The 27699-nt window shown below is 39.9% G+C and overlaps 1 protein-coding gene and 1 long non-coding RNA gene across 3 annotated transcripts; one reads left to right on the forward strand and one right to left on the reverse strand.

The window, feature by feature from the left end:
* LOC133535482 (ATP-dependent RNA helicase DDX19B-like) lies at positions 1 to 24947 on the forward strand. Of its 2 annotated transcripts, XM_061875357.1 has the most exons (13): positions 1 to 263; positions 1870 to 1909; positions 5424 to 5513; positions 5650 to 5785; positions 9726 to 9818; positions 9900 to 10002; positions 14011 to 14125; positions 14188 to 14365; positions 16025 to 16262; positions 20922 to 21084; positions 21167 to 21358; positions 23872 to 23939; positions 24350 to 24947. In XM_061875357.1, the coding sequence occupies exons 1-12, from the start codon at positions 204 to 206 to the stop codon at positions 23931 to 23933; spliced, it is 1470 nt and encodes a 489-aa protein (XP_061731341.1). In that variant the 5' UTR covers positions 1 to 203; the 3' UTR covers positions 23934 to 23939; positions 24350 to 24947. The 2 variants fall into 2 exon arrangements, with proteins under 2 accessions (XP_061731341.1, XP_061731340.1); XM_061875356.1 differs by having other exon boundaries at positions 2 to 263; positions 23872 to 24947.
* On the reverse strand, positions 24176 to 27670 carry LOC133535484 (uncharacterized). The gene is made up of 2 exons (XR_009802234.1): positions 27042 to 27670; positions 24176 to 24987 (listed from the first exon to the last, which is right to left on the reverse strand). It is a non-coding gene; the product is annotated as an uncharacterized LOC133535484 (long non-coding RNA).
* Between the last annotated feature and the right edge of the window lie 29 nt (positions 27671 to 27699).

Here is a 27699-nt window from a genome sequence, read left to right on the forward strand (position 1 = left end):
ATTTCTCCTCGGTCGACTGAGTTGGTTGCACAACATCGCAAACGTTTTTTCCATCCGCCATTGTGAGACTCAGACTACTTTTATTCTGCTAGCTGGACGCCCGCCTTTATTCTTCTTATTTCTTATTTCTCATTTCTCATTTCTCAACTACATCAACTACATCAACTTCTCATTCCTCAACTCCATCAAGCAGCAAGCACATCATGGCTTCAGACTCCTGGGCCCAGGCGGTGGACGAACAAGAGGCGGCGGCGGCGGAATCGGTAAATAATATGCTAGTGCTGGTTAGTTAGTTAGTTAGTAAATAACATGCTAGTTCTGGTTAGTTAGTTAGTAAATAACATGTTAGTTCTGGTTAGTTAGTAAATAACATGCTAGTTCTGGTTAGTTAGTAAATAACATGCTAGTTCTGGTTAGTTAGTAAATAACATGCTAGTTATGGTTAGTTAGTTAGTAGATAACATGCTAGTTCTGATTATTAGTTAGTAAATAACATGCTAGTTCTGGTTAGTTAGTTAGTAAATTACATGCTAGTTCTGGTTATTTAGTTAGTTAGTAAATAACATGCTAGTTCTGGTTAGTTAGTTAGTAAATAACATGCTAGTTCTGGTTAGTTAGTAAATAATATGCTAGTTCTGGCTAGTTCTTGTTAGTTAGTTCTGGTCAGTTAGTAAATACTATGCTAGTTACTATGCTAGTTCTGGTTAGTAAGTAACTAATATGATAGTTCTGGTTAGTGAGTGAATAATATGTTAGTCCTGGTTAGCTAGTAAATAATATGCTAGTTCCGGTTAGTGAGTGAATAATATGTTAGTTCTGGTTAGATAGTAAATAATATGCTGGTTCCTGGTTAGTTAGTTAGTAAATTACATGCTAGTTCTGGTTAGTTAGTAAATAACATGCTAGTTCTGGTTAGTTGGTTAGTAAATAACATGCTAGTTCTGGTTAGTTGGTTAGTAAATAACATGCTAGTTCTGGTTAGTTAGTAAATAACATGCTAGTTCTGGTTAGTTAGTAAATAATATGCTAGTTCTGGTTAGTTAGTTCTGGTCAGTTAGTAAATACTATGCTAGTTCTGGTTAGTAAGTAAGTAATATGCTAGTTCTGGTTAGTGAGTGAATAATATGTTAGTTCTGGTTAGCTAGTAACTAATATGCTAGTTCCGGTTAGTGAGTGAATAATATGTTAGTTCTGGTTAGATAGTAAATAATATGCTGGTTCCTGGTTAGCTAGTAAATACTATGCTAGTTCTGGTTAGTGAGTGAATAAAATTGTAGTTCTGGTCAGTTAGTAAATACTATGCTAGTTCTGGTTAATTAGTAAATGCTATGCTAGTTCTGGTTAGTGAGTGAATAAAATTGTAGTTCTGGTCAGTTTGTAAATACTATGCTAGTTCTGGTTAATTAGTAAATAATATGCTAGTTCTTGGTTAGCTAGTAAATACTGTACTAGTTCTGGTTAGTGAGTGAATAATATGCTAGTTCCTGGTTAGCTAGTGAATAATATGCTAGTCATGGTTAGTTAGTATAATAATATGTTAGTTTGTGGTTAGTTGGCCCTTTAGACTACATGTTGTAGTCTCTGGCCTAGTCTTGTGACGTGTAATGTCAATCCCTGAGAAAGTAGAAGCATAACAAGCTAGTTAACTGTAATGATGATCCCTGAGAAAGTAGAAGCATAACAAGCTGGTTGACTGTAAGGATGTGATGCCCGCTTTTATCCTCGCTAGTTGGTCAGCTTTAGCAGTTAAGCAGCTCCAAAATAGCTAAGCCGGCTACTTCTTAGCGTCTGCCACTCCTTTTGCTTTCCACATGACTTAAATGTTCACAAGGTGTGTAAAATGTCTCCTCCTTTATTTGTACTTTTCAGATCAGCAGCCTTCAAATAAAAGAGAAGCCTGAGGAAAACGGTATGAAAACTGCTGCGACACTTTGACTAAGTTTAAACATGCTCATTGTGTCAAAAGGAAAGCAACTGAATGGTATTATTCTTGTCAAGGTATCATTTTCTGTGATCTGCATTGTCTCACCCGCTGAAAATGTACTCATCTATGGACAACCTCTTTTATACCAAGTCAATGGGGCTCAAGATTTTAGGTGTGACCTTTTTGCTACAAATGTCATAACTTTCTTAATATTTAATTAATTTTAAAGAGTTAGCATTGTTGGAAAGCTCCTTAGACTAGGTAACAGTAAAAGAGGTTTCACAGTTAAAGGGGACTGCACTTTTTTTGGAACGTTAGCCTATCGTTCACCATCATTATGAAAGACATGACGATAACCCAGTGTGATTTAAACATTCTTACTCGTGAATAAAAGTCCGCTTCAACTACAAATAAAAAAAATCCCCAAAAAACAACAGCGTTAAAACTCCCGACGGTTGCTATAACCGTATTGAATTAATATGATCATATCAACCTTCATTCCTAAATTCACTTTGATAAAGACTGGCAATCGCTAGCTTTAATGAAAAAAAATTAATGTCATTCCCCGAGCTAAAGTTATACAAACACATTAGTGTTGGAAGAAGTCCATCCATCCATCATCTTCCGCTTATCCGAGGTTGGGTCGCGAGGGCAACAGCCTAAGCAGGGAAACCTAGACTTCCCTCTCCCCAGCCACTTCGTCTAGCTCTTCCCGGGGGATCCCGAGGCGTTACCAGGCCAGCCGGGAGACAAAGTCTTCCCAACGTGTCCTGGGTCTTCCCCGTGGCCTCCTACCGGTTGGATGTGCCCTAAACACCTCCCTAGGGAGGCGTTCGGGTGGCATCCTGACCAGATGCCCGAACCACCTCATCTGGCTCCTCTCGATGTGAAGGAGCAGCGGCTTTACTTTGAGTTCCTCCCGGATGGCAGAGCTTCTCACCCTATCTCTAAGGGAGAGCCCCGCCACACGGCGGAGGAAACTCATTTCGGCCGCTTGTACCCGTGATCTTATCCTTTCGGTCATGACCCAAAGCTCATGACCATAGGTGAGGATGGGAACGTAGATCGACCGGTAAATTGAGAGCTTTGCCTTCCGGCTCAGCTCCTTCTTCACCACAACGGATCGGTACAACGTCCGCATTACTGAAGACGCCGCACCGATCCGCCTGTCGATCTCACCATCCACTCTTCCCTCACTCGTGAACAAGACTCCTAGGTACTTGAACTCCTCCACTTGGGGCAGGGTCTCCTCCCCAACCCGGAGATGGCATTCCACCCTTTTCCGGGCGAGAACCATGGACTCGGACTTGGAGGTGCTGATTCTTATTCCGGTCGCTTCACTGAATATGGGTTGAACCGATCCAGCGAGAGCTGAAGATCCCGGTCAGATGAAGCCATCAGGACCACATTATCTGCAAAAAGCAGAGACCTAATCCTGCGGTCACCAAACCGGAACCCCTCAACGCCTTGACTGCGCCTAGAAATTCTGTCCATAAAAGTTATGAACAGAATCGGTGACAAAGGACAGCCTTGGCGGAGTCCAACCCTCACTGGAAATGTGTTCGACTTACTGCCGGCAATGCGGACCAAGCTCTGGCACTGATCATACAGGGAGCGGACCGCCACAATAAGACAGTCCGATACCCCATACTCTCTGAGCACTCCCCACAGGACTTCCCGAGGGACACGGTCGAATGCCTTCTCCAAGTCCACAAAGCACATGTAGACTTGTTGGGCAAACTCCCATGCACCCTCAAGAACCCTGCCGAGAGTATAGAGCTGGTCCACAGTTCCACGACCAGGACGAAAACCACACTGTTCCTCCTGAATCCGAGGTTCGACTATCCGGCGTTGGAAGAAGTGAGCGACAGTATAAAGGATGTGCTGATTTTGCTCAACCTCATCAACAAACTGGACAGTGTCAAGTTGAAACAACGGGAAGTGAATTCACGTGACGTCACACAAACCGGAAGTAGAACAACTGATCGCCCTTACACTTTACAGGAACATATTTAAACACACAAATACAAATATTGTGGCCTCTTAAGAAGCCAGAACACTATTTGAGGTTTCCTCTGCCAAGAAACTATATTCATCCATCCATCTATCTTCAACAGCTTATCCAGAATGGGGTCACGGACGAAGTGTATTGTCTTATTTATTTTAGTGATTAAAAAAATAAAAGTTGGTTAAAAGATTTTAATTCGTGTATGAGTACTTTTTGAGCACATTCAATGATGCCGTCATCATTTCAGTCATGATATTTTATTCAGCCATTTGTTGTTTGTATTAGAGGTTCTCCCACCCCCTCCTTAACACGTACACCAGTGGTTCTCAACCTTTTTTCAGTGATGTACCCCCTGTGAACGTTTTTTTTAATTCAAGTACCCCCTAATTAGAGCAAAGCATTTTTGGTTGAAAAAAAGAAATAAAGTAAAATACAGCACTATGTCATCAGTTTATGATTTATTAAATTGTATAACAGTACAAAATATTGCTCATTTGTAGTGGTCTTTCTTCAACTATTTGGAAAAAAAGATACACAAATAAATAAACACATAAAGATTTCTCCACATAGAAGTAATCATCAACTTAAAGTGCCCTCTTTGGGGATTGTAATAGAGATCCATCTGGATTCATCAACTTCCTTCTAAACATTTCTTCATAAAAAAAGAAATCATTAACATCAATATTTATGGAACATGTCCACAAAAAGTCTAGCTGTCAACACTGAATATTGCATTGTTGCATTTCACAGTTTATGAACTTACATTCATATTTTGTTGAAGTATTATTTAATAAATATATTTATAAAGGATTTTTGAATTGTTGCTATTTTTAAAATATTTTAAAAAGTCTCACGTACCCCTTGGCATACCTTCAAGTACCCCCAGGGGTACGTGTACCCCCATTTGAGAACCACTGAGGTACACAACCTATTACATTGTGTTTAGTTGTACATTTTTGTTTATTCAAGTGCAAAATTTTGCTTACCGACAGTATATTTAATTGATTTAATGTGTTTGTTTTATTTAACTTTGTATTTAAAAGTTTACATTTCAATTAAGATATACAAGAAATACAAGTTTATTGCATTTGTAATGGTATACTTCCAATATTATTATGTATTGTCATTATATCAGTGGTTAATATTGGCAATAATATTGTTTATCGGCAGTAATTTGTAGGTCAATATATCGTCTTGCAAAATGAGTTATTAGCCCGGGCCTACATGTTGGTAGGACAATCAAAGATCATTTTTTGATGCATCAGCATAGCCATTAGAGACATGATATTTGTAATCTCTGACAATATTAGTGCCACCATTTTTTTAGTACAGCAACAGAAGTGAGTCTTTAAGGAAGAATGAGCTGTCCCTGATTTTCCAAGACAAATGTCCTGACGATATTCCACATTTAATAGATTGTATTTTACTGGCCAATTGCAGGATTGTGTGTGTGATTCACCACTGTATTATTGTCATGACATGTTTGTGCAGGCACACCGTCACTGTCAGCAGAAAGTGCAGCTGAAAACTCTGAGGCTGGAGGAGATAAGAAGACTACAGAAGAAGACGACACTGGTGTTGGTGAGATTATTTGACTGTCATCATTGTTCCTCTGAGCTTGTGCATCAAATATTGGGAAGTGTTACATGGTGGGCAAGGGCTTGATCATTATTTTTAATGGCATTGTATTTTTGGTTGTCTATTTTTGGTTCCTCAGATGACAAAGCAGCTCAGTCATTGTTGAACAAGCTGATCCGCAGTAATCTTGTCAACAACACTAATCAAGTAGAAGTTCTTCAAAAGGATCCTAACTCTCCGCTCTTCTCTGTGAAGTCCTTTGAAGAGTTACGACTGTAAGTATCTCGTTTATAAGCCATGTCAGTGGTTTACATCATCTGTAAATAATCATGTGAGCTAACCATCATATCACACTTATTGTGGCTAAAATTAACGCTGTATTGTTAATAGTGCTCAAAAAGTACTTCTACACACACTGAAATCTTTCAACCAAGTTTTATTTGAAAAAATAAATATGAATTGACACACAAAATACTCCCTTAGCAGAAGAAACATTACATCTTGTTCTGGCTTAAGAGCCTTTTTTTTTCTTTTTAAAGGCCTACTGAAATGAGATGTTCTTATTTAAACGGGGATAGCAGGTCCATTCTATGTGTCATACTTGATCATTTTGCGATATTGCCATACTTTTGCTGAAAGGACTTAGTAGAGAACATCCACGATAAAGTTCGCAAGTGTCGGTGTTAAGAGAAAAGCCCTGCCTCTACCGGAAGTAGCGGACGATGTTTGATGGCTCCTCACATATTCACATTGTTTTTAATGGGAGCCTCCAACAAAAAGTGCTATTCGGACCAAGAAAACGACAATTTCCCCATTAATTTGAGCGAGGATGAAAGATTCGTGTTTGAGGATATTGGTAGCGACGGACTAGAAGAAAAAAAAGTTTAAAAAACACGATTGCATTGGGACGGATTCGGATGTTTTTAGAGACATTTACTAGGTTAATTCTGGGAAATCCCTTGTCTTTCTATTGTGTTGCTAGTGTTTTAGTGAGTTTAATATTACCTGATAGTCGGAAGGGTGTCTCCACGGGTGTCTTGACGTGCAGTGTCTCAGGGGAGTCGACGGCAGCTATGGACGACACAAGCTCAGCTTTTCTCTGGTAAGAAGTGACTTTTTAACCACAATTTTCTCACCGAAACCTGCTGGTTGACATGTGGTCGGGATCCATGTTCTCTTGACCGCACTCTGATCCATAGGAAAGTTTCACCTCCAGGAATTTTAAACAAGGAATCACCCTGTGTTTGTGTGGCTAAAGGCTAAAGCTTCCCAACTCCATCTTTCTACTGTGACTTCTCTAATATTAATTGAACAAATTGCAAAAGATTTAGCAACACAGATGTCCAAAAAAATCTGTATAATTATGCCGTTAAAGCAGACGACTTTTAGCTGTGTGTGTGCGCAGCGCTCATACTTCCTAAAAACCCGTGACGTCTTGCGTACACGTCATCATTACACGACGTTTCTAAGACGAAACTCCCGGGAAATTTAAAATTGTAATTTAGTAAACTAAAAGGCCGTATTGGCATGTGTTGCAATGTTAATATTTCATCATTGACATATAAACTATCAGACTGCGTGGTGGCTAGTAGTGACTTTCAGTAGGCCTTTAAAGGGGAACTGCACTTTTTTTGGAATTCTTGTTCTTGGGATGCAACTCAGTATTCTTTTTCCTCCAAACACGATGAGTTGAGTTTATACCAAAATGGATACATGGATGATACAACAGAGGATTGGGAGAATGTCATGTGGTCAGATGAAACCAAAATAGAACTTTTTGGTATAAACTCAACTGGTGGTGTTTGGAGGAAGAAGAATACTGAGTTGCATCCCAAGAACACCATACCTACTGTGAAGCATGGGGGTGGAAACATCATGCTTTGGGGCTGTTTTTCTGCTAAGGGGACAGGACGATTGATCCGTGTTAAGGAAAGAATGAACGGGTCCATGTATCGTGAGATTTGGAGCCAAAACCTCCTTCCATCAGTGGGAGCTTTGAATGGTTGACCAAATACTTATTTTCCACCATAATTTACAAATAAATTATTTAAAATTCCTACAATGTGAATTCCTGATTTTTTAAAAATTTTATTTATTTATTTATTTTTTCCACATTCTGTCTCTTTACTGATGATGAAAATTACAGACCTCTGTCATCATTTTAAGTGGGAGAACTTGCACAATCGCTGGCTGACTAAACACTTTTTTCCCCCACTGTATGTCATGTAGTAACATTCATAATAACATGTAATATATACATGATGTAAGTATATATATGTCATTTAGTAACATTCATAATAAAGTGTAATATATACATGATGTAAGTATATATATGTCATGTAGTAACATTCATAATAACATGTAATATATACATGATGTAAGTATATATGTCATGTGGTAACATTTATAATAATATTTAAATTTACATATTTTGAACATTTTAAGCATGCGCAACGCCTTAATTTTAAAACGACATCAGGACCTTTTTTTTTTCCAACATCACTAATTACTGCTAACTGCAAACTCAATGAGAGCCAACAAACATACACATCACTTACTGTACAAAGTCTGCTGACTGCTAGGATGTTCATATATTCCCGCTTAGATGAAGACTGTCTCATAATCTTTGCCAAGAAAAAGGGGTGGTTCTCGCCATTACCGGGTCTAAATTGGCTGTTAAAGTGTACCAACTTGTTGTAATACATCTTCTTCCTTCTGCTATCTAGGTGAGAGGCATGATTTATGATATACAATAAAGTTTGACGAGAAAGGAAAGGAGGAAGCAGCTTTTAAGTCAGTCATGTGAACATTTATCATGGCAAGGCTATAAATAGTCTGTCTGTGTTAGCACTTATAATAACAATCTCACTAATACTTGTTAATCATCAAATCACCAAATGTATTGAGTTTTGTTGGCCCTTTTGGATGTTTTTTAATGAGTTTTATGGCCTTAATAGGGAACCTTCAATTGGCTGCCCTCTAAGCGGATTTTTATTTACGTTTTAAGAGTTACAATGCATTAAAAAAAACATCCGTCATGTCTTTCTTAGTTGTGAACGATAGGCAAAATTACCCCTAAAAGCGCAGTTTCCCTGTAAATACTTAAAGACTTAGACTTTATTGACGGTTTATTAGACGGTGTGACTCGGTTGGTAGAGCGGCCATGCCAGCCATCTAAGGGTTCCTAGTTCGATCCATTCATGTGTGAATGTGGAAATAGTCTCAAAGTGCTTTGAGTACCTTGAAGGTAGTAAAGTGCTATACTAGTATTTAACCTTTATTAATCCCCAACAGCAGCTCAATTACAAAAGAAATGGATAATTCTAACTCTCACAAAAAGAGGAAGAAATAATAAGAATATCAACGCCTACAATATCGGGCAGCACGGTGGAGGAGGGGTTAGTGCATCTGCCTCACAATACGAAGGTCCTGAGTAGTCCTGGGTTCAATCCCGGGCATGTTCTCCCCGTGACTGCGTGGATTCCCTCCGGGTACTCCGGCTTCCTCCCACCTCCAAAGACATGCACCTGGGGATAGGCCCCTCCCACCTCCAAAGACATGCACCTATGGTCCCTAGTGTGTGAATGTGAGTGTGAGTGTTGTCTGTCTAACCGTGTTGGCCCTGTGATGAGGTAACGACTTGTCCAGGGTGTACCCTGCCTTCCGCCCGATTGTAGCTGAGATAGGCACCAGCGCCCCCCACGACCCCAAAAAGGGACAAGCGGTAGAAAATGGATGGATGGATGGACGCCTACAATACAAAGGCAATGGTATATAACAACAACAGGAATGGTATATGACAACTAAAAATATAGAATAAACTATAAGTAAATACAACTTAAATATACTCTGAGCTAAATAATCTAGCTTAAATAAATCAGCTTCTTCCGTTTTAATTTGTAAAGGATTGAGTTTTTATTTTTATGATAAAGGCAAAGTGAATGTTGGTTTATGCATGTGACTTTCTGTTGAGGTATTTCCCTGCGTAAAGGTGGATCACTCAATGTGTAGACAGCTTTTACATAAGTCTGGAACTTTATTCTAGTGCAGTTAGCAAGTTTTTGGAATAACTTTGATTTAAAACTAACACTATTCATTTTACAGTTCATCATTGATATGGTTTATGTGGGCTTTTTATAAATAATATTGATAATGTTGACCTACAAGATTGAGAATACATGTTTTGAATTAAGACATTTATTATTGTGGGTGCAGCAAACCCCAGCTCCTTCAAGGTGTCTATGGAATGGGATTTAACCGGCCATCCAAAATCCAGGAGACTGCCTTACCCATGATGCTAGCTGAACCGTGAGTGTCAAAATTGTTACCTCTTTCTGTAAATGAACTGATGTCAGGACATTTGATACACGTTTGTCAATTTTTGCTTAGTCCACAGAATCTGATTGCCCAGTCCCAGTCAGGAACAGGCAAAACCGCTGCTTTTGTTCTGGCCATGCTCAGCCATGTTAATCCTGACCACAAGTATCCCCAGGTTGGTTGTTACCACACTTGTCTGTCCAATCCAATCCACTTTATTTATATAGCACATTTAAACAACAATTACGTTTCCAAAGTGCTGCACAGCCATGTTAAAAACAATATTATGCTCCACCAATGACTGAATAAAACAAAAAATGAATAAAAATAAAACCAATAAAAACAATATAAAAACAAATATGATTAAAAACTATTTTAAAGGGTAAAATCAATTAAAACAGTAAAATAGAAATCAAAGTGTATAGCAAACACAGAGGACAACAGAGGACAGAGGACCACACAACTCACGTAGTGTTAAAAGCCAAAGAATAAAAGTGGGTCTTAAGACGAGACTTAAAACACTCCACTGTGGAAGCAGTTTGAACATGGAGCGGCAGAGTGTTCCAGAGCTTAGGGCCGACCACAGAGAAGGCCCTGTCTCCCCTGGTCTTAAGTCTGGTCTTGGGCACCACGAGCTGGAACTGGCTCTCGGACCTCAGAGCGCGCGCAGGAATGTAAATTTGGATGAGGTCCGAGATATATTAAGGTGCCAGTCCATGTAAAGATTTAAAAACAAACAGCAATGTTTTAAAATCAATTCTAAAATGAACAGGGAGCCAGTGCAAACTCTGAAGAATTGGGGTTATATGCTGGCGTTTCCTGGCCCCTGTTAAAAGTCGTGCTGCCGCGTTCTGGACTAACTGCAACCGGGAGAGAGCTTTTTGGCTAATGCCAGCATAAAGTGCATTGCAGTAGTCCAGGCCACTTGAAATAAAAGCATGCACGACTTGTTCAAAAAGGTTAAAAGATAAAAACGGTTTAACCTTTATTAAAAGACGAAGGTGATAAAAACAAGATTTTAAAACACCATTGACTTGTTTGTCTAGTTTAAAATGGCTGTCTATAGTGACGCCAAGGCTGGTGACTTTGGGACGCACATCATTTTGCAATGGTCCCAAGTCAGTGAGGGCCGGACCAAAAACTAAAATTTCCGTTTTTCCCTCATTCATTATTAAAAAATTCTGTCATCTGTAATTGAGGTCTGCTGTCCAGATTGCTGTGTGACTTACTGTATAGAATGCACCAGTGTATAAGCCGCACTCACTCAGTTTTAGAAGAAAAACAATGTTTACATTAGCTGCACCTGACTGTAAGCCGCAGACATATACCTTGTGAAATGACTTATTTACACAGAAATATTTTTACATACTTAAGTGCCGTTTGGTACCAAATCTTATGTTGGATCAGTCAATGTCTTTGGAGGCTCACTGTTGTCAACTGACCAAAAACTGGTTTTATCATCTCAGAAATGTTTCTAAATTGAGAAATTTGTTGTCAAAAGTGGATCTCAAAGTAGTCATTCACGCCTTCATTTCTTTTGCTTTGATTATTGCAATTCTCTCTTCACTCTTTTCAACAAGTCAAAGCTAAAGAGACTTCAGACGCTACAAAATGCGACTGCCAGTCTTTTGAGCGGTGCACCCAGACCAATCCATTTCACCCCCGTTTGATCCAGTCTTCATTGGCTTCCAGTCACATTCCGCATTCACTTTAACATTTTTGTTCTGACATTCCCTGCGTTGCATGGTGGGGCCCAATTTTACATCCAATTTTTCATATGTGTGCGCAAACGCCAAAACTCCTTGAGCATTCACTGGCGCACATGTGAGCGACGGCAGACGTGCACACTGTTATGCGCTTATCTTTTTTATTCGATTTTGTACGCAGCCTAGATTTGCCGTGCGCAGAGGACGCGGGAGCAGTGTGCAATTGCACAGGCGCGCACCTTAGAGCGAACGTTGGTGGGGCCCCTCAGTACATCACTGACTTGTTATGCCCCTACTCTTCAGTTGCATGGTGGGGCCCCCTCAGTACATCACTGACTTGTTATGCCCCTACTCTTCAGTTGCATGGTGGGGCCCCTCAGTACATCACTGACTTGTTATGCCCCTACTTCTCAGTTGCATGGTGGGGACCCTCAGTACATCACTGACTTGTTATGCCCCTACTCTTCAGTTGCATGGTGGGTTCCCTCAGTACATCACTGACTTGTTATGCCCCTACTCTTCAGTTGCATGGTGGGGCCCCTCAGTACATCACTGACTTGTTATGCCCCTACTCTTCAGTTGCATGTCGGGGCCCCTCAGTACATCACTGACTTGTTATGCCCCTACTCTTCAGTTGCATGGTGGGGCCCCTCAGTACATCACTGACTTGTTATGCCCCTACTTCTCAGTTGCATGGTGGGGCCCCTCAGTACATCACTGACTTCTTATGCCCCTACTTCTCAGTTGCATGGTGGGGCCCCTCAGTACATCACTGACTTGTTATGCCCCTACTTCTCAGTTGCATGGTGGGGCCCCTCAGTACATCACTGACTTGTTATGCCCCTACTTCTCAGTTGCATGGTGGGGTCCCTCAGTACATCACTGACTTGTTATGCCCCTACTCTTCAGTTGCATGGTGGGGCCCTTCAGTACATCACTGACTTGTTATGCCACTACTTTTCAGTTGCATTGTGGGGCCCCTCAGTACATCACTGATTTGCAATTCCCCTACTCTTCAGGGCACAGCGCAGCCTCTGGTATTCAGGCCAGGGTCTTCTAAAGATCCCGAAAACTCCTTTTAAAACTCAAGGACTCTGGAACAATTTGCAGCAGTCCCTTCGTGATCTTGACTGTATTGAAACATTTGAAAACTTCTCTTTTTAGTAAAGCTTTTAGTTAATGCACCTTTTAACTATCATTTTTAATCCACTCCGTATCCTTTTTATGATGTTGTCTCTGTTTTTTGAAATTGAATTATTGTTTTACTTTACCTATGTTTTGTACAGCGCTTTATAAATAAAATGTACTTACTTGAAAGGGCTGATCAAACAAAACGTCAGTCCTTGTCATAGACCCACTTGCTTTAAAAACTAGCTCTCCAATCAGCGAGACATGGTCTGAATAACTCCACAGTGATGTTTTGCTAAATTTACTGAAAGAATTTCCGAAACTAAAACAATACAAAAAGTTAATAATACGAACACAGACACTCGACACTGGGGAATGGATGATATAGGTGGTGGTCGGAGGGGCCATGGGCGCAAATTGACAGCCACACTTCAGTCAGTCTTCCCCAGGGCAGCTGTAGCTACCAATGTAGTTTACCACCATCCAAGTGTGAATGGGAGCACTTTGAGTATTTAGTTGCTAGGAAAGTGCTATATGAATCTAATCCATTATTATTATTCCTGGTAAACATGTTAGCATTTTAACTAACGACACTAGCATCATTACATTACAATAGCACGTACAAGTATGCGTGACAAGACTCCTACAGACATCATACATGGACCACTTTAGTAAGTAGTTTTAGTCATCTTGAAAAACTTGCCGATGTTGCTTGGAGTGATGAAGGAAGAATCCATGCGAGTAGAAGAGGGAACGGCACTTGCACCACCTGTTCCAAGCTTTAAACAGCGGGAACACAGTAGCCATTTATTCAGCCGGCAGCAGTTGCAGTGAGCGAAGTAGTCCAAAAGATGGTGCCACAGCACAAACAATTTCAAAGCATTTGCATACTTTTTATGAAAAAACTATTTGCGTTATCGCCGTCAGCGAAGAAAACTTCCGTTGTGTCCTTGGACAGGACACTTCACCCTTTGCCCCCGGTGCTGCTCACACTGGTGAATGAATGATGAATGAATGACAGGTGGTGGTCGGAGGAGCCGTAGGCGCAAACTGGCAGCTACGCTTCCGTCAGTCTGACCCAGGGCAGCTGTGGCTACTGATGTAGCTTACCACCACCAGGTGTGAATGAATGTTGAGGCCCACTTCTCTGTGAGCGCTTTGAGTGTTTAGAAAAGCGCGATATAAATCAAAGTTATTTTTTTCATTTTTAAATTAGCCTCACCATTTCATTATCAGCAGGGTTCAAAGCGTACTGGCTTATAATTTAGGGTACTTTTCTCTCTTTGAGAGTTTCATCTTCAATATGATGGCTTTGACTTTGAAATCCCTTGTATCCTTTCTACCATCAGTGCCTGTGCTTGTCCCCCACCTACGAGCTGGCGCTCCAGACGGGTAAAGTCATTGAGCAGATGGGCAAATACTATCCGGAGGTCAAGTTAGTCTATGCCATCCGAGGAAATAAACGTAAGCTTCATTGTTGTTCCTGAGCTGGTACCTTGGGTTGATTGTCTGTGGGAATGTTGCAGTGCAGCGAGGCGTGAAGTTGCAGGAGCAAATAGTCATTGGCACACCTGGCACCATGTTGGATTGGTGCAGCAAGTTGAAGTTCATAGATCCCAAGAAGATCCGGGTGTTTGTGCTGGACGAGGCGGACGTCATGATCGCAACACAAGGTCACAAAGACCATAGTATCCGGATTAAGAGGTAGGAATCTTTCTGTTTTCTGAAATATTGTATTTGCACAGAGACACAGAGAGAGAGAGAGAGAGAGAGAGAGAGAGAGAGAAAACAATATACAATGTGAAGCAAAAACATGTGTCAGAAAGGTTAAGAAGACCCTTGGAAAGATATCTCCCCCAAAACCTCACAATTTTCACAGCTGCAAAAAACTAAAAGACAACATATACGCAGCAAACATCATCATCATCAGTTAGAGTAGAACCTTTATTGTCTCAAACAGTTGTGTCAAACTCATTTTAGCACAGGGGCCGCATGGAGGAAAACCTATTGCCACTGATAAAATCATGGCATAATCATTTGAAAATAAACACAACTTCAAAATGTTTTCCTTTGCCTTACTTCGGACAAAAATAAAACAAGCACATTCTCAAAATGTACATGTTACAAATAATCCTCTTGGTAAAATACTTCAAGTTAGTTGAACATTCTGAGTAGTTAATAAAAACACCACGAAAAACACAATGAACAGTGTATTTACAAAGCCATTCAACTTGAAGCACTTTCTGTCGAGCATTCTCATATTGACAGTTCAACATTAAAGATGTGCTTGGAAAAGCAACAGTGTTTCCTCATTGCTGACATCTGCAACTGCCACAACACATTCGTTTATTATCATTCAAATATTACAATATAGTCAAAACAATTGTCAGAATGACACCACCATAGCTGAATGAAAGGAAATTTAACTACAAACTTAACCAATGTGAACATAGTAGATCTAAGCATACAATAAAATAGAAGAACAAATGTAAGAACAAGGGTTCAGGTTGTGCATCGTGCTGTCAAGTACTTGCGAGTGCTGCACATAATTTGAATTCCAAAGATGGTCATGTTGACTTGAAGTCTTTGCATTTTACTCTTTGGTTGTTTAATCTGTTGAGTGAATAATTTACAATAAAATAAGGTGGCTACAGCATTAGTCTGCTGCCAGAACCAGCTGATTGCTTGCATCTGCACTTTAAGATCATCATTATTTATTACATTTTTGTTTACAAGAATAAGTCCATTTAAATTTTGTTAGAATGACTAACAGTGATTTACTTTCTAATTACAGTACAATAGTAAACAATTCTACAGTAATGAGAAATAAAAGTTGATATTATTACTTAGAATGTTATTATATAATATGATAAGACTATAGTATTTATGGTTGGTTTCTTCAGTGTAAGGGCATGATGTAAACAAAAGCCCTGAGTCTGCATAAACCCAAATATTTTTCTAAGTAAACTATTGCAGATTGTTGTAATGTGTGGCACCTTGAGACAACAATATGTTCAACCGAATTTTGGAGAGAAAATTCCCAATGATTTTTTTTCTCAATTGTGCATAATATCTAACAACATGGCTGCAAAATTGTTTGTTGCTTCTCGTGGACACCAGTCATTTTAGCTGGGCCGGTAATACATATTCTTTTTTTACATCAACTTAGTAATTGTGAAACATGTCAGACAACTGTTAAACAAATGTGTACTCTTAACCACCAATAGTAACACAAGCTGGCCAATTTTGCTTCAAAAAATCTAACTGTGAGGTCCCTTTAATAAACTGAAATGTAGTCACTGTTTTCTTTCCAAATTGCCTTTGAATTTGAGGTTCTATGTTGGTCTGTCCCCTGCCACACAGGATGGTGCCCAATAACTGCCAGATGTTGTTGTTCTCAGCCACATTTGAGGAGACGGTGTGGGACTTTGCCAAGAGCATCGTCCCCGACCCCAACATCATCAAACTGAAGCGAGAAGAGGAGACCCTGGACACCATCAAACAGTACTATGTGTTGTGTAACACCAAGGAGGAGAAGTTTGAAGCCCTCTGCAATATCTACGGCGCCATCACCATCGCCCAGGCCATGATCTTCTGCCATGTAAGTTCTCCCCCCAGGCACGTTTCCCAGACATGAATTTATCTGTGGCTGCCCCAAATGGATTTGGATTTTATGTCACTCCCCATATCCCCATTCGTTAAAAAGATGGAAGTCGATGGGAACGTCTACATGTAATAACTACATTTTCATTTGTTCCATGCTCAAACCAAAAGGATAATGCTATGGTGGTAGCAATAAATAGCTACCAGTGTGATGGTTTCACACTTCTTCTTTCATAAAACCTCTTCTGCCGGTCTTGCCTTGCTCCTGACCTGCATCCCCCCCGATACATTCTTGGTTGTAGCATCATGTAGAACAATCCAAGATCATTTATTGATAGTGTCTGCTGTTTAACATCAGCATAACCATTAGACAGCTAATACTTGTGACAATATTACAAATTGTCAGTGTGACACTATATGCGCTAGTCCTCATGGGAAATGTGGTCTTCTTCTGGCGCCGCCAAAATCAACCAAAACTGAAAAGTTCCTAAGTGGGGCTCTTAACACCGCTCATATTCACCTACTCTGCCAGAGAATAAGAAGACATAGCAGGAGAAATTGCTGTTGTTACGTTTAGGGACTATTCAGTATTACAAAAAAGCTACTTGTGAGAAATATAGTGACGTTCTCTGTTCTTATTGGAGACTAGCATTAAAGTACACTATATCGAATCACATCTAATCAACTTTATTTATAAAGCACATTTAAAATTTACCACAGGGCTAGCCAAAGTGCTGTACAATGGGCAGGTTAAAAGTTAATACGAAAATCAAGCAAACAACTCAACACAAACAGAACTTGATAAAAAATAAATAAATAAAACATAAAAACAGGTTCACAGCAGGTGTGTAATCGGGCTCCATTGCAGGATGAATATCACTTAGTGTTAAAAGCCAAGGAATAAAAGTATGTTTTTAAAAGAGATTTAAAAACAGGAATAGAGTAGGCTTGTCTAACACTCAGAGGTAGGTCGTTCCAGAGTTTGGGGGCAGCAGCGGCGAAAGCTCTGTCACCTCTAAGCTTCAGCCTTGTGTCAGGGACCGTCAGTAGCAGCTGATCTTAGGGATCGGATCGGGCAGTAAGGCTGAAGGAGGTTGGAGAGATATGTTGGCGCCAGGTTGTTTAGACATTTAAAAGCAAATAGAAGGAGTTTAAAATTGATTGGATAACGCATAGGGAGCCAGTGAAGGGACTCTAATATAGGGGTGATGTGCTGACGTCTGCGGGTCTGTGTTAGCAGACGAGCAGCAGAGTTCTGCACCAGCTGCAGGCCTGGCTAATGCCTACATACAGGCCATTGCAGTAGTAGTCTAAAGCATTCCAGATAAAGGCGGGAATTAATTTCTCGAGATCATGTCCTGACAGAAGCCGTTTCTATTTCGCTATTTGGCGTAATTGATAAAAGCTTTTTTGAATGAGGCTGCTGATTTGTTTTTCGAATTTAAAATCTGAGTCGAACTTTAACCCCAGGTTTGTGACACAGTCGCTGAGATTCGGAGTCAGAGTGCCGAGGTCAACGTTGGGGGAGGGAGAGCGACTTGAACCGAACAACATAACTTCTGTTTTGTCTTCATTTAGACTCAGGAAGTTAGCTGAAAGCCAGGCTTTGATGTCTTGTAGGCAGTCAATGAGACGTTGAACCAAGTTATTTTGTGCCATGGGAAAATAGATCTGGCAATCATCGGCATAAAAATGAAATGCAATACCATACTTGACAAAAGTATTTGGCCACCTGTCTTGACTCACATATGTACTACATTATATATATATATATATATATATATATATATATAATGTAGTAACAGACACCTTCATAACAATATGTAATATGTACAATATACACACAATTGTGTATATATATATATATATATATGTATGTATGTGTGGGAAAAATCACAAGACTACTTCTTCTCAGAGATGAAGTAGTCTTGTGATTTTTCCCACACACACATTGCGCTCTACCACGGTATCGAGCACTATTCTCTGGATAATCCAATCAAGACATATATATATATATATATGTATATATATATATATATATATATATATATATATATATATATATATATATATATATATGTATGTATGTATATATATATATATATATATATATATATATATATATATATATATATATATATATATATATATATATATACCGCCACAATAAGAATATTACATATTTTTATGAATGTGTCTGCTACTACATTTTATATATATATATATATATATATATATCTATATATATATATATATATAAAATGTAGTAGCAGACACATTATATATATATATATATATATATATATATATTTATATATATATATATATATATATATATAATGTGTCTGCTACTACATTTTATATATATATATATATATATATAAAATGTAGTAGCAGACACATTCATAAAAATATGTAATATTCTTATTGTGGCGGTCCACTCCCTGTACGATCAGTGCCAGAGCTTGGTCCGCATTGCCGGCAGTAAGTCGAACACATTTCCAGTGAGGGTTGGACTCCGCCAAGGCTGTCCTTTGTCACCGATTATGTTCATAACTTTTATGGACAGAATTTCTAGGCGCAGTCAAGGCGTTGAGGGGTTCCGGTTTGGTGACCGTAGGATTAGGTCTCTGCTTTTTGCAGATGATGTGGTCCTGATGGCTTCATCTGACCGGGATCTTCAGCTCTCACTGGATCGGTTCGCAGCCGAGTGTGAAGCGGCCGGAATGAGAATCAGCACCTCCAAGTCCGAGTCCATGGTTCTCGCCCGGAAAAGGGTGGAATCCCATCTCCGGGTTGGGGAGGAGACCCTGCCCCAAGTGGAGGAGTTCAAGTACCTAGGAGTCTTGTTCACGAGTGAGGGAAGAGTGGATCGTGAGATCGACAGGCGGATCGGTGCGGCGTCTTCAGTAATGCGGACGTTGTACCGATCCGTTGTGGTGAAGAAGGAGCTTAGCCGGAAGGCAAAGCTCTCAATTTACCGGTCAATCTACGTTCCCATCCTCACCTATGGTCATGAGCTTTGGGTCATGACCGAAAGAAAGCTCATGACCGAAAGGATAAGATCACGGGTACAAGCGGCCGAAATGAGTTTCCTCCGCCGTGTGGTGGGGCTCTCCCTTAGAGATAGGGTGAGAAGCTCTGCCATCCGGGAGGAACTCAAAGTAAAGCTGCTGCTCCTTCACATCGAGAGGAGCCAGATGAGGTGGTTCGGGCATCTGGTCAGGATGCCACCCGAACGCCTCCTTAGGGAGGTGTTTAGGGCACGTCCAACCGGTAGGAGGCCACGGGGAAGACCCAGGACACGTTGGGAAGACTATGTCTCCCGGCTGGCCTGGGAACGCCTCGGGATCCTCCGGGAAGAGCTAGACGAAGTGGCTGGGGAGAGGGAAGTCTGGGTTTCCCTGCTTAGGCTGTTGCCCCAGTGACTCGACCTCGGATAAGCGGAAGAAGATGGATGGATGGATGGATGTAATATGTACATTTACTGTATTTTGATCATTTTCAAAACTGATTTCTTCCATGCATTGATTTCAGTTTCCATAGCAACGCACTTCTGACTTCTGGCAACAAATATGTGTTCCTCCTTCTGGAAACAAACACAAGTGTGTTGTAATCATGGCAGACTTGGTAACAGACAACTATTTTTAGACAAATGAGGATTTACAGCCTTCTGTTTTTGAAGTGGAATATACTGCTGCTTGTAGAAGCCAGCACGAGGGAAGAGTGAGACCTTGGAGCAGATGGAAGCTGAGAGAGTGAGGTGAACGCGATTGTGACGCTATAAATATGGAACTTGGAGCCAAGTTATTTCGACAAAAATGGCATGCTTAAATCAACTGGAAAAGTCTGGGGCCAGCCAGACCAGACAGAAAAGCGTTCATTGTAGTGAGTCACTTTAATATCAAACATGATACACGCTGCACGTCATGTGTGTTACTACCACTACACTGTCTGGCTAGCTGTGTACAAACAAAACATGAAATAGTACTTTACACACCCTGTAATATGATCATGTTTTGAGTGGGGTTGCATCACAGTTTTGTGTACATCAAACTGAAACGTGTTCAGTGTTGATGTAGAAGTTAGCTTTTTTCTTTCCGTAGTTAGCTTTTACAGCTAATACTGAAACATGGTGATGTGTTAGTGCGCTAGAAAGATAGTTCCTCAGTGTTCACTCTTACAATAATAATGTTGTACACTTTATTATACATGTTACATACATGAAGTATTGTTGATAGTTTTTGAATACATTTTTAAAGTGATTTGGAGGTATAATTGATTGCTACCATTAGCTGCATTGCTAGTCACCAAGAAACAGACAATTCTTACATGTTAGAAAGCGAGAAAAACAACTTTCTTCTTGTCAGTCATGATTGTGCACGACAGGCAACATTCTAAAAAAAAGTGCAGTTCCTTTTGTAAGCCCTCTGTAAATATAGAACTGTAAACAATTTAAATATTCTGTATAAATGTAACAAACAATGGAGTTGAATCATATCAAGTGCAAAATGTCCAGTGATAGCTGAAGTACTTGTAAAAATCCTTCCAACATTCCGCACTCTTACTAACTCAACTTTTTAGTTTGTGTGTGTGAATGAGTGTGTTTTTTACACAAATGTCAACTGCATGCTCTGCTTCCTTTTGGGTTGTCCAGACAAGGAAGACGGCAGGCTGGCTGGCAGGGGAACTTTCCAAAGAGAACCACCAGGTGGCACTGCTGAGCGGGGAGATGCAGGTGGAGCAGAGGGCTGCGGTGATCGAACGATTCCGAGATGGGAAGGAAAAGGTTCTTGTCACCACAAACGTCTGTGCTCGAGGTGAGGAAGAAAAAAAGTAGATTGATATCATCTGCAACTCTCCTCCTCACGATGTACTCCTCTTTTCATGCTGGCTTATTAGGCATTGATGTGGAGCAGGTATCGGTGGTGATCAATTTTGACTTGCCAGTGGACCGGGATGGTAACCCAGACAACGAGACTTACCTCCACAGGATCGGCCGCACGGGCCGATTCGGCAAAAGAGGGTTGGCCATCAACATGGTGGACAGCAGGATGAGTATGAACATCCTCAACAGAATCCAGGATCATTTTAGTAAGTGTTACTTTTTTACAAGACATGCAGCTTCTCCAAATAATTGCTATACTCAGAATATTCAACTAGCATATCAAATAAATGCTTATTAAAATATTAGGGGTGTCTCATTCCAATATTGATATAGCTCTGATATTGGCATAAAAAAACGATACAAGCAGCCCTGTGCAAAGCTGGACACCCAGTTAACATCTAAGGCAGGGGGTCACATTTATTTGAGCTCCAGGGCTGCATGGGGTAAAATAATGGGATAATAGCTCGAAAGTACTACTGCAGATGGTTTTACTTGGGCCCAAATAGAACAAGCACATTCTGAAAATGTACATATCCCAAATAATCCTCTTGACAAAAGACTTCAAACTTAGACTTCATCTCAGTGTATTTAAAAAGCAATTCAATTTGAAGTCACAGCCCATCTAGGATTGTACACAAAATAAAGCACAATAAAAACACTTTTCTGATTTGTCATTTCCCCACACCTATTGTGTGTGACAAACATTGGTACTTTAACGTTAATTTCCACACATTCATCCTGTGCTAACTCTACAAACTATTGCTCCCTGCCTTGGAGGCATCACTGTGTACATAATAGCTGTGTGTGAACAAAGCCAAAATAGAAACCTCAAATACTGACAGTATTGCAGTAAATCACACTTCACGTTCTTAACATTTTAACAGAACTATGTGTCTCATGCAGCATTTCAACTTACCATATGTTTATTTTACGTCAGGTCGAGGGGAAGGAGTCACTCTACTGTGTAACTCTTGCTCGCCCCGCTATCAACTATTTGCTTGCCTAACAGAATTGCTATTGCGACATCCAGTGGACACATTTAGTACAGCAGTTTCTTTCATTTAAAAATTAAGCTCAATTTGACACTTAGCTTTTACACTCATCTGCCATTGAACCGGTTCTCTTTGACATCCCTGATCCAAGGCCTTGTTCACATTGAAGGTCAATTCCATATGTGACTGTATCACATTTGTTTATGTACGATTCTGATTTTTTTATGCCTGACCTAGGCCTCTTTCGTACGTGGAAATAAATCAGATATAAATGCAATGCGTCCTCAGGTCGCATTCATCCGACCAAAACGTCTTCAAAAAGCGATAAGCGCTATAATTAATTGCCTAAATAGACAGTTACAAAATATGTAGTTGAGAATGGAGCAGAAACCAGGTGAAAATAAAATGTTTTATATACTTGCAGTGTGTATATTGTACATGTTATTGTTATGAAGGTGTTTGTTACTACATTATGTATATATATATATATATATATATATATATATATATATACTTGCAGTGTGTATATTGTACATGTTATGTATTGTTATGAAGGTGTCTGTTACTACATGATATATATACTTGCAGTGTGTATATTGTACATATTGTTATGAAGGTGTCTGTTACTACATGATATATATACTTGCAGTGTGTATATTGTACATATTACATATTGTTATGGTGTCTGTTACTACATGATATATATACTTGCAGTGTGTATATTGTACATATTACATATTTTAATGAAGGTGTCTGTTACTACATGATATATATACTTGCAGTGTGTATATTGTACATATTACATATTGTTATGAAGGTGTCTGTTACTACATGATATATATATACTTGCAGTGTGTATATTGTACATATTACATATTGTAATGAAGGTGTCTGTTACTACATGATATATATACTTGCAGTGTGTATATTGTACATATTGTTATGAAGGTGTCTGTTACTACATGATATATATACTTGCAGTGTGTATATTGTACATATTACATATTGTTATGAAGGTGTCTGTTACTACATGATATATATATACTTGCAGTGTGTATATTGTACATATTGCATATTGTTATGAAGGTGTCTGTTACTACATGATATATATACTTGCAGAGTGTATATTGTACATACTATGTGTTGTTATGAAGGTGTCTGTTACTACACTCCAATTAGCTGCATCTTCCAAGCGTTTTTTTTTAATCATTTTTTTAAAAAGGGGTGTGTTCTTATCTAATAATGATTGTGAATGATCACAAAAAATTCAAAAAAAAAAGTGCACTTCCCCTTTTACTCTTTTAGGTTTTAGTCATATTTCATTTATTTACAGGTTTTAAGAACTTGTGGACAGTCTAAAACGCAAATATTGTCAAGATAATAGTTAAATAGAAAAAATAAACGTTAAATTATACCGAACAAAGTAATGACTGCAAACTTCTGCGTTCTTTCACTCTGCTCCCTTGGACTGGAATGCGTCCTACTTTACTTTTTGGTCAAATCTTGCACTCTTCTGAGGAACTCTGAAGAAACATTTACCCTTTTGGCCATTTGAACTGTTCCAACAGCCCAAAACAGCGCAAGCATAGGGCGTTTTTCTTGGAGAACGGCTAAATGATGCCTTGAACGCTAGGACACTCCCTTGACCAGCACATGGAGCCTCAGGCCAATACCAGCTGTCACCTTGCATCTTGTGTCACCACTAACCCTGCACTTTGTGTTTGCAGATAAGAAAATTGAAAAGCTGGACACTGATGACCTGGACGAAATAGAGAAGATCGCCGGCTAAAATAAAGCACGTGATGTACATTTCTACTACGTTTTAGGTTTCTCTCTTAGTTTCTGCACGTTCACACACATGACGGGGACTTGAGGCTGCAGGTGTTTGGTGTGTGTGAGACATATCCCATTTCACTCTTTTTACAAAGCCATGTATTTTGTACACGTCAAGATTCCCCCATCCAAAAAAAAGCAAATGGAGTGAATGTATCCTCCTTCCCAGGGCCACAGTAGGAAGAGTGAAGTTGGGTATCCTGCTGCTGGTACACCCGTGCTCACACCACACCAGATTCAGGGTGTCACCAAGGCTGCCGATAGAGATCACATTTCTGTCTCCATCACTTTGTGCTAACTTTTAGCTTTGAAACATTCTGCACATGAAGCTTTGGAGCATTCAGGTCTGATTTGTTTTCTCTCCTCAACCAGGGTTGGACTTTTCTAATTCACGCAAAAACGACACACTTCTTGACCATTGTGAGAGATAAATACACCACTAAAGTGCTTTATTTATACTTATGATTTTTCTTCTTTGTGATCTGAAATGTGGGGCTGAATAGGACTTGGTCTTTTCAATAATAAGGAATTCTCGTGAGGGATGTACCACACGGTCGTGACAAAAGGTGAGGTGTCGGCCTTTGAAATGACTCAAAGTGGGATTGATATATCCATACGGTCACTTCTGAGAAGTGCAAAATAAGACATCAATTGTTCAAAGTGGGTGAGTGTTTCCTAACTGGGGACTTAAGGGAGAACCTTCAACAAACCTCATGTGACCATGGTGGTGGTCTGCTTTTATTCTAGCAGGATTATCTGTCAACTCCTTTTAGGTGATGCAGTTTTATTGGCATGTATACTTTGTCAACAACTTTCTTCATGCTAGACAAACCTTTGCTAGTGTTACACTCCTTGTTTTGCACCTGTACTTTTAGCTAGGATGCACTGGTGTATGCTTTTAGTAGCAATGAAACTTGTCCTAAAACACATGCAGTATTAACCAATAAAGTGGGAATGACATTGGTTCTCATCTGAGACTCCTGTGGAAGGATGAGTGAACGGGAGGAGATCTGATGGGACAAATGCAGGAGTTAGTATGTATTGTAACTGCACTTTTTTTATTCACAATACTTGCACAAGACAAGACTAAAGTTTCTTCTTTTTTTTTCGCTTTCTAACATGTCAAAATCAGCTGGTTCTTGGTGGCTAGCAATGCAACTAATGGCAGTAATCAGTTCTACCTCATCATCACTTTAAAATGCTTTCAAAAACCCTCAACAATAATTCATAGGAAGTCTGGCTTGCAATATTCAAGTTGAGTTGTAACGGAAAAAAAGACTGGCAAACCCCCCAAAATTATTTGCAACCGAATGTTTTTGTTTGAAAATTTTCATTTTTTAAATTTTTTAATTATTGTTTCGGGCTGCAAATCCATTATTTTAGTTTGGTTGCAAAAAAGACATGAGGAATGCTGATTGTATGCAAACATTACCAGTAGTCAATTTAAAAATAGAGTAAGTTGTAATTATTTGTCATAAGTGCTTACAATTGTACATATTCTACCAAAGGAAGGAGTGCCTCACCGCACGGAATATAACTCCAGAATATAGAGCCACATAATTATTTCCCCTCGGGGATTAATAAAGTACTTCTGATTCTGATTAAGTACAGAAAGCATTCACAGCCCTTTTGAATGTTTCTTTGCAGCCATTTGCTAAAATCCAAAAAGTTCATTTTAGTTGTCATTCATGTCCACTCAGCACCCAGCAAACAGAAACCTATTCAAATGTATTAAAAATGGTAAAAATGACATGTACTTGAGTATTGACAGCCTTTGCTCAACACTTAGTTGGTGCACCTTTGGCAACAATTACAGCCTCAAGTCTTTTTCAACACCATGCCACCAGCTTGGCACACCTATCTTTGGCCACTTTCTCTCATTCCTCTTTGCAGCACCTCTCAATCTCCATCAGGTTGGATGGGAAGTGTTGGTTTTATCCAGGATCTCTGCCAAGTCTCCCAGTTCTTGCCGCTGAGAAGCATCCCCACACCATGATGCTGCCACCACCATGCTTCACTGTAGGGATGGTACTGGTGGTGATGAGCGTTGTCTGCTTTCCTCCAAACATTCAGGCCAAAGACTTCAATCTTTGTCTCACCAGACCAGAGAATTTACTTTCTCATGGTCTGAGAGTCTTTCAGGTGCATTTTGACAAACTTTTACTAAGAAATGGCTTCTGTCTGACAACTATACCATACAAGCCTGATTGGTGGATTGGTCCTCCTGGAAGGTTCTTCTCTCTCCACATAGGAATGCTGTAGCTCTGACAGAGTGACCACCTGGTTCTTGGTCACCTCCCTGACTGGACTTAGATGAATGCAGCAATGTACAGAGACATCCTGGATGAAAACCAATGCTCCTCATTAAACCTGATGGAGCTTGAGAGGTGCTGCAAAGAGGAATGGGCCAAACTGTCCCAAGATAGGTGTGCCAAGCTGGTGGCATGGTGTTGAAAAAGACTTGAGGCTGTAATTGCTACCAACGGTGCACCAACTAAGTATTGAGCAAAGGTTGTCAATACTTACAGTGGTGGTCAAAAGTGTAGATACACTTGTAAAGAACATGATGTCATGGCTGTCTTGACTTTCCAATCATTTCTACAACTCTTATTTTGTTGTGATGTAGTAATTGGAGCACATACTTGTTGCTCACTAAAACATTCATGAAGTTTGCTTCTTTTTCTAATTTATTATGGCGCTACTGAAAATGTGAGCAATCAAAAGTATACATACAGCAATGTTAATATTTGCTTACATGTCCCCTTGGCAAGTTTCACTGCAAAAAGGCGCTTTTTGTAGCCATCCACAAGCTTCTGCTGCAATTTTGGATCACTCCTCTTGACAAAATTGGTGCACACAGCCATGACATTATGTCCTTCACAAGTGCATGTGCACTTTTGACCACCACTGTGTGTACGTGGGATTTCATAGTTTGTAATAAATGAGCAAAGATGTCAGTGTATTTTCTGTCAAGGTGGGTGCTGAGGACACATGACTGAGAAAGGAAATTAACCTTTTTTTTTTTATTTTGGCAAACATTGGGTCATGTTCCCCTCCGACTTACCGCACTCTTTGTAGTTGACCCTGGTGAGGAAGAGGCCCTGAGGTGGAGCAGTCCTGTTGGAAGGATATGCCAAAGAGCGGCGTGCATCCATCATCTCTTTCAGTTTGGGAAGAGACAGTCTCCCCTAGCCCACGGCCACCAGAGCACCGCTCATTCGATGCACCTAACACAACCACACACAGTCACATACACAACATGAAGACAAGTCTGCCATGTGTAACACCTAATAAGTTCAAGTAACTTTTAACTAATAATTGTCATGTTCAGCACATACCTGCTTGTACAGAAAGGACTGGCTTTGAAAGGTCAGCTCCCGCACTGGGATGTGTCCGCAGAACAATGTTCAGTTACGCTTTAAATATATTTATATCAACATTAGCTACACCTGTTCAATCCATCTCATTCAATAGAGACTGGAAAGAAAAGTGATCATTTTCATCTACATGTCGTTCCCTTGCTTGTGTAGCTGTGCTTTGCTGTAAATGTTGCTCACATGTTGTGGGTGGAGGCCTCCTAAACTGCAAATGAAAGCACCCCCCCTCTCCATAAGTATCAAATACAAACCTCGTTTCCATATGAGTTGGGAAATTGTGTTAGATGTAAATATAAGCGGAATACAACGATTTGCAAATAATTTTCAACCCCATATTCAGTTGAA

Source organism: Nerophis ophidion, linkage group LG16 (assembly GCF_033978795.1).
Source record: "Nerophis ophidion isolate RoL-2023_Sa linkage group LG16, RoL_Noph_v1.0, whole genome shotgun sequence".
NCBI classification, from domain to species: Eukaryota; Metazoa; Chordata; class Actinopteri; order Syngnathiformes; family Syngnathidae; genus Nerophis; species Nerophis ophidion.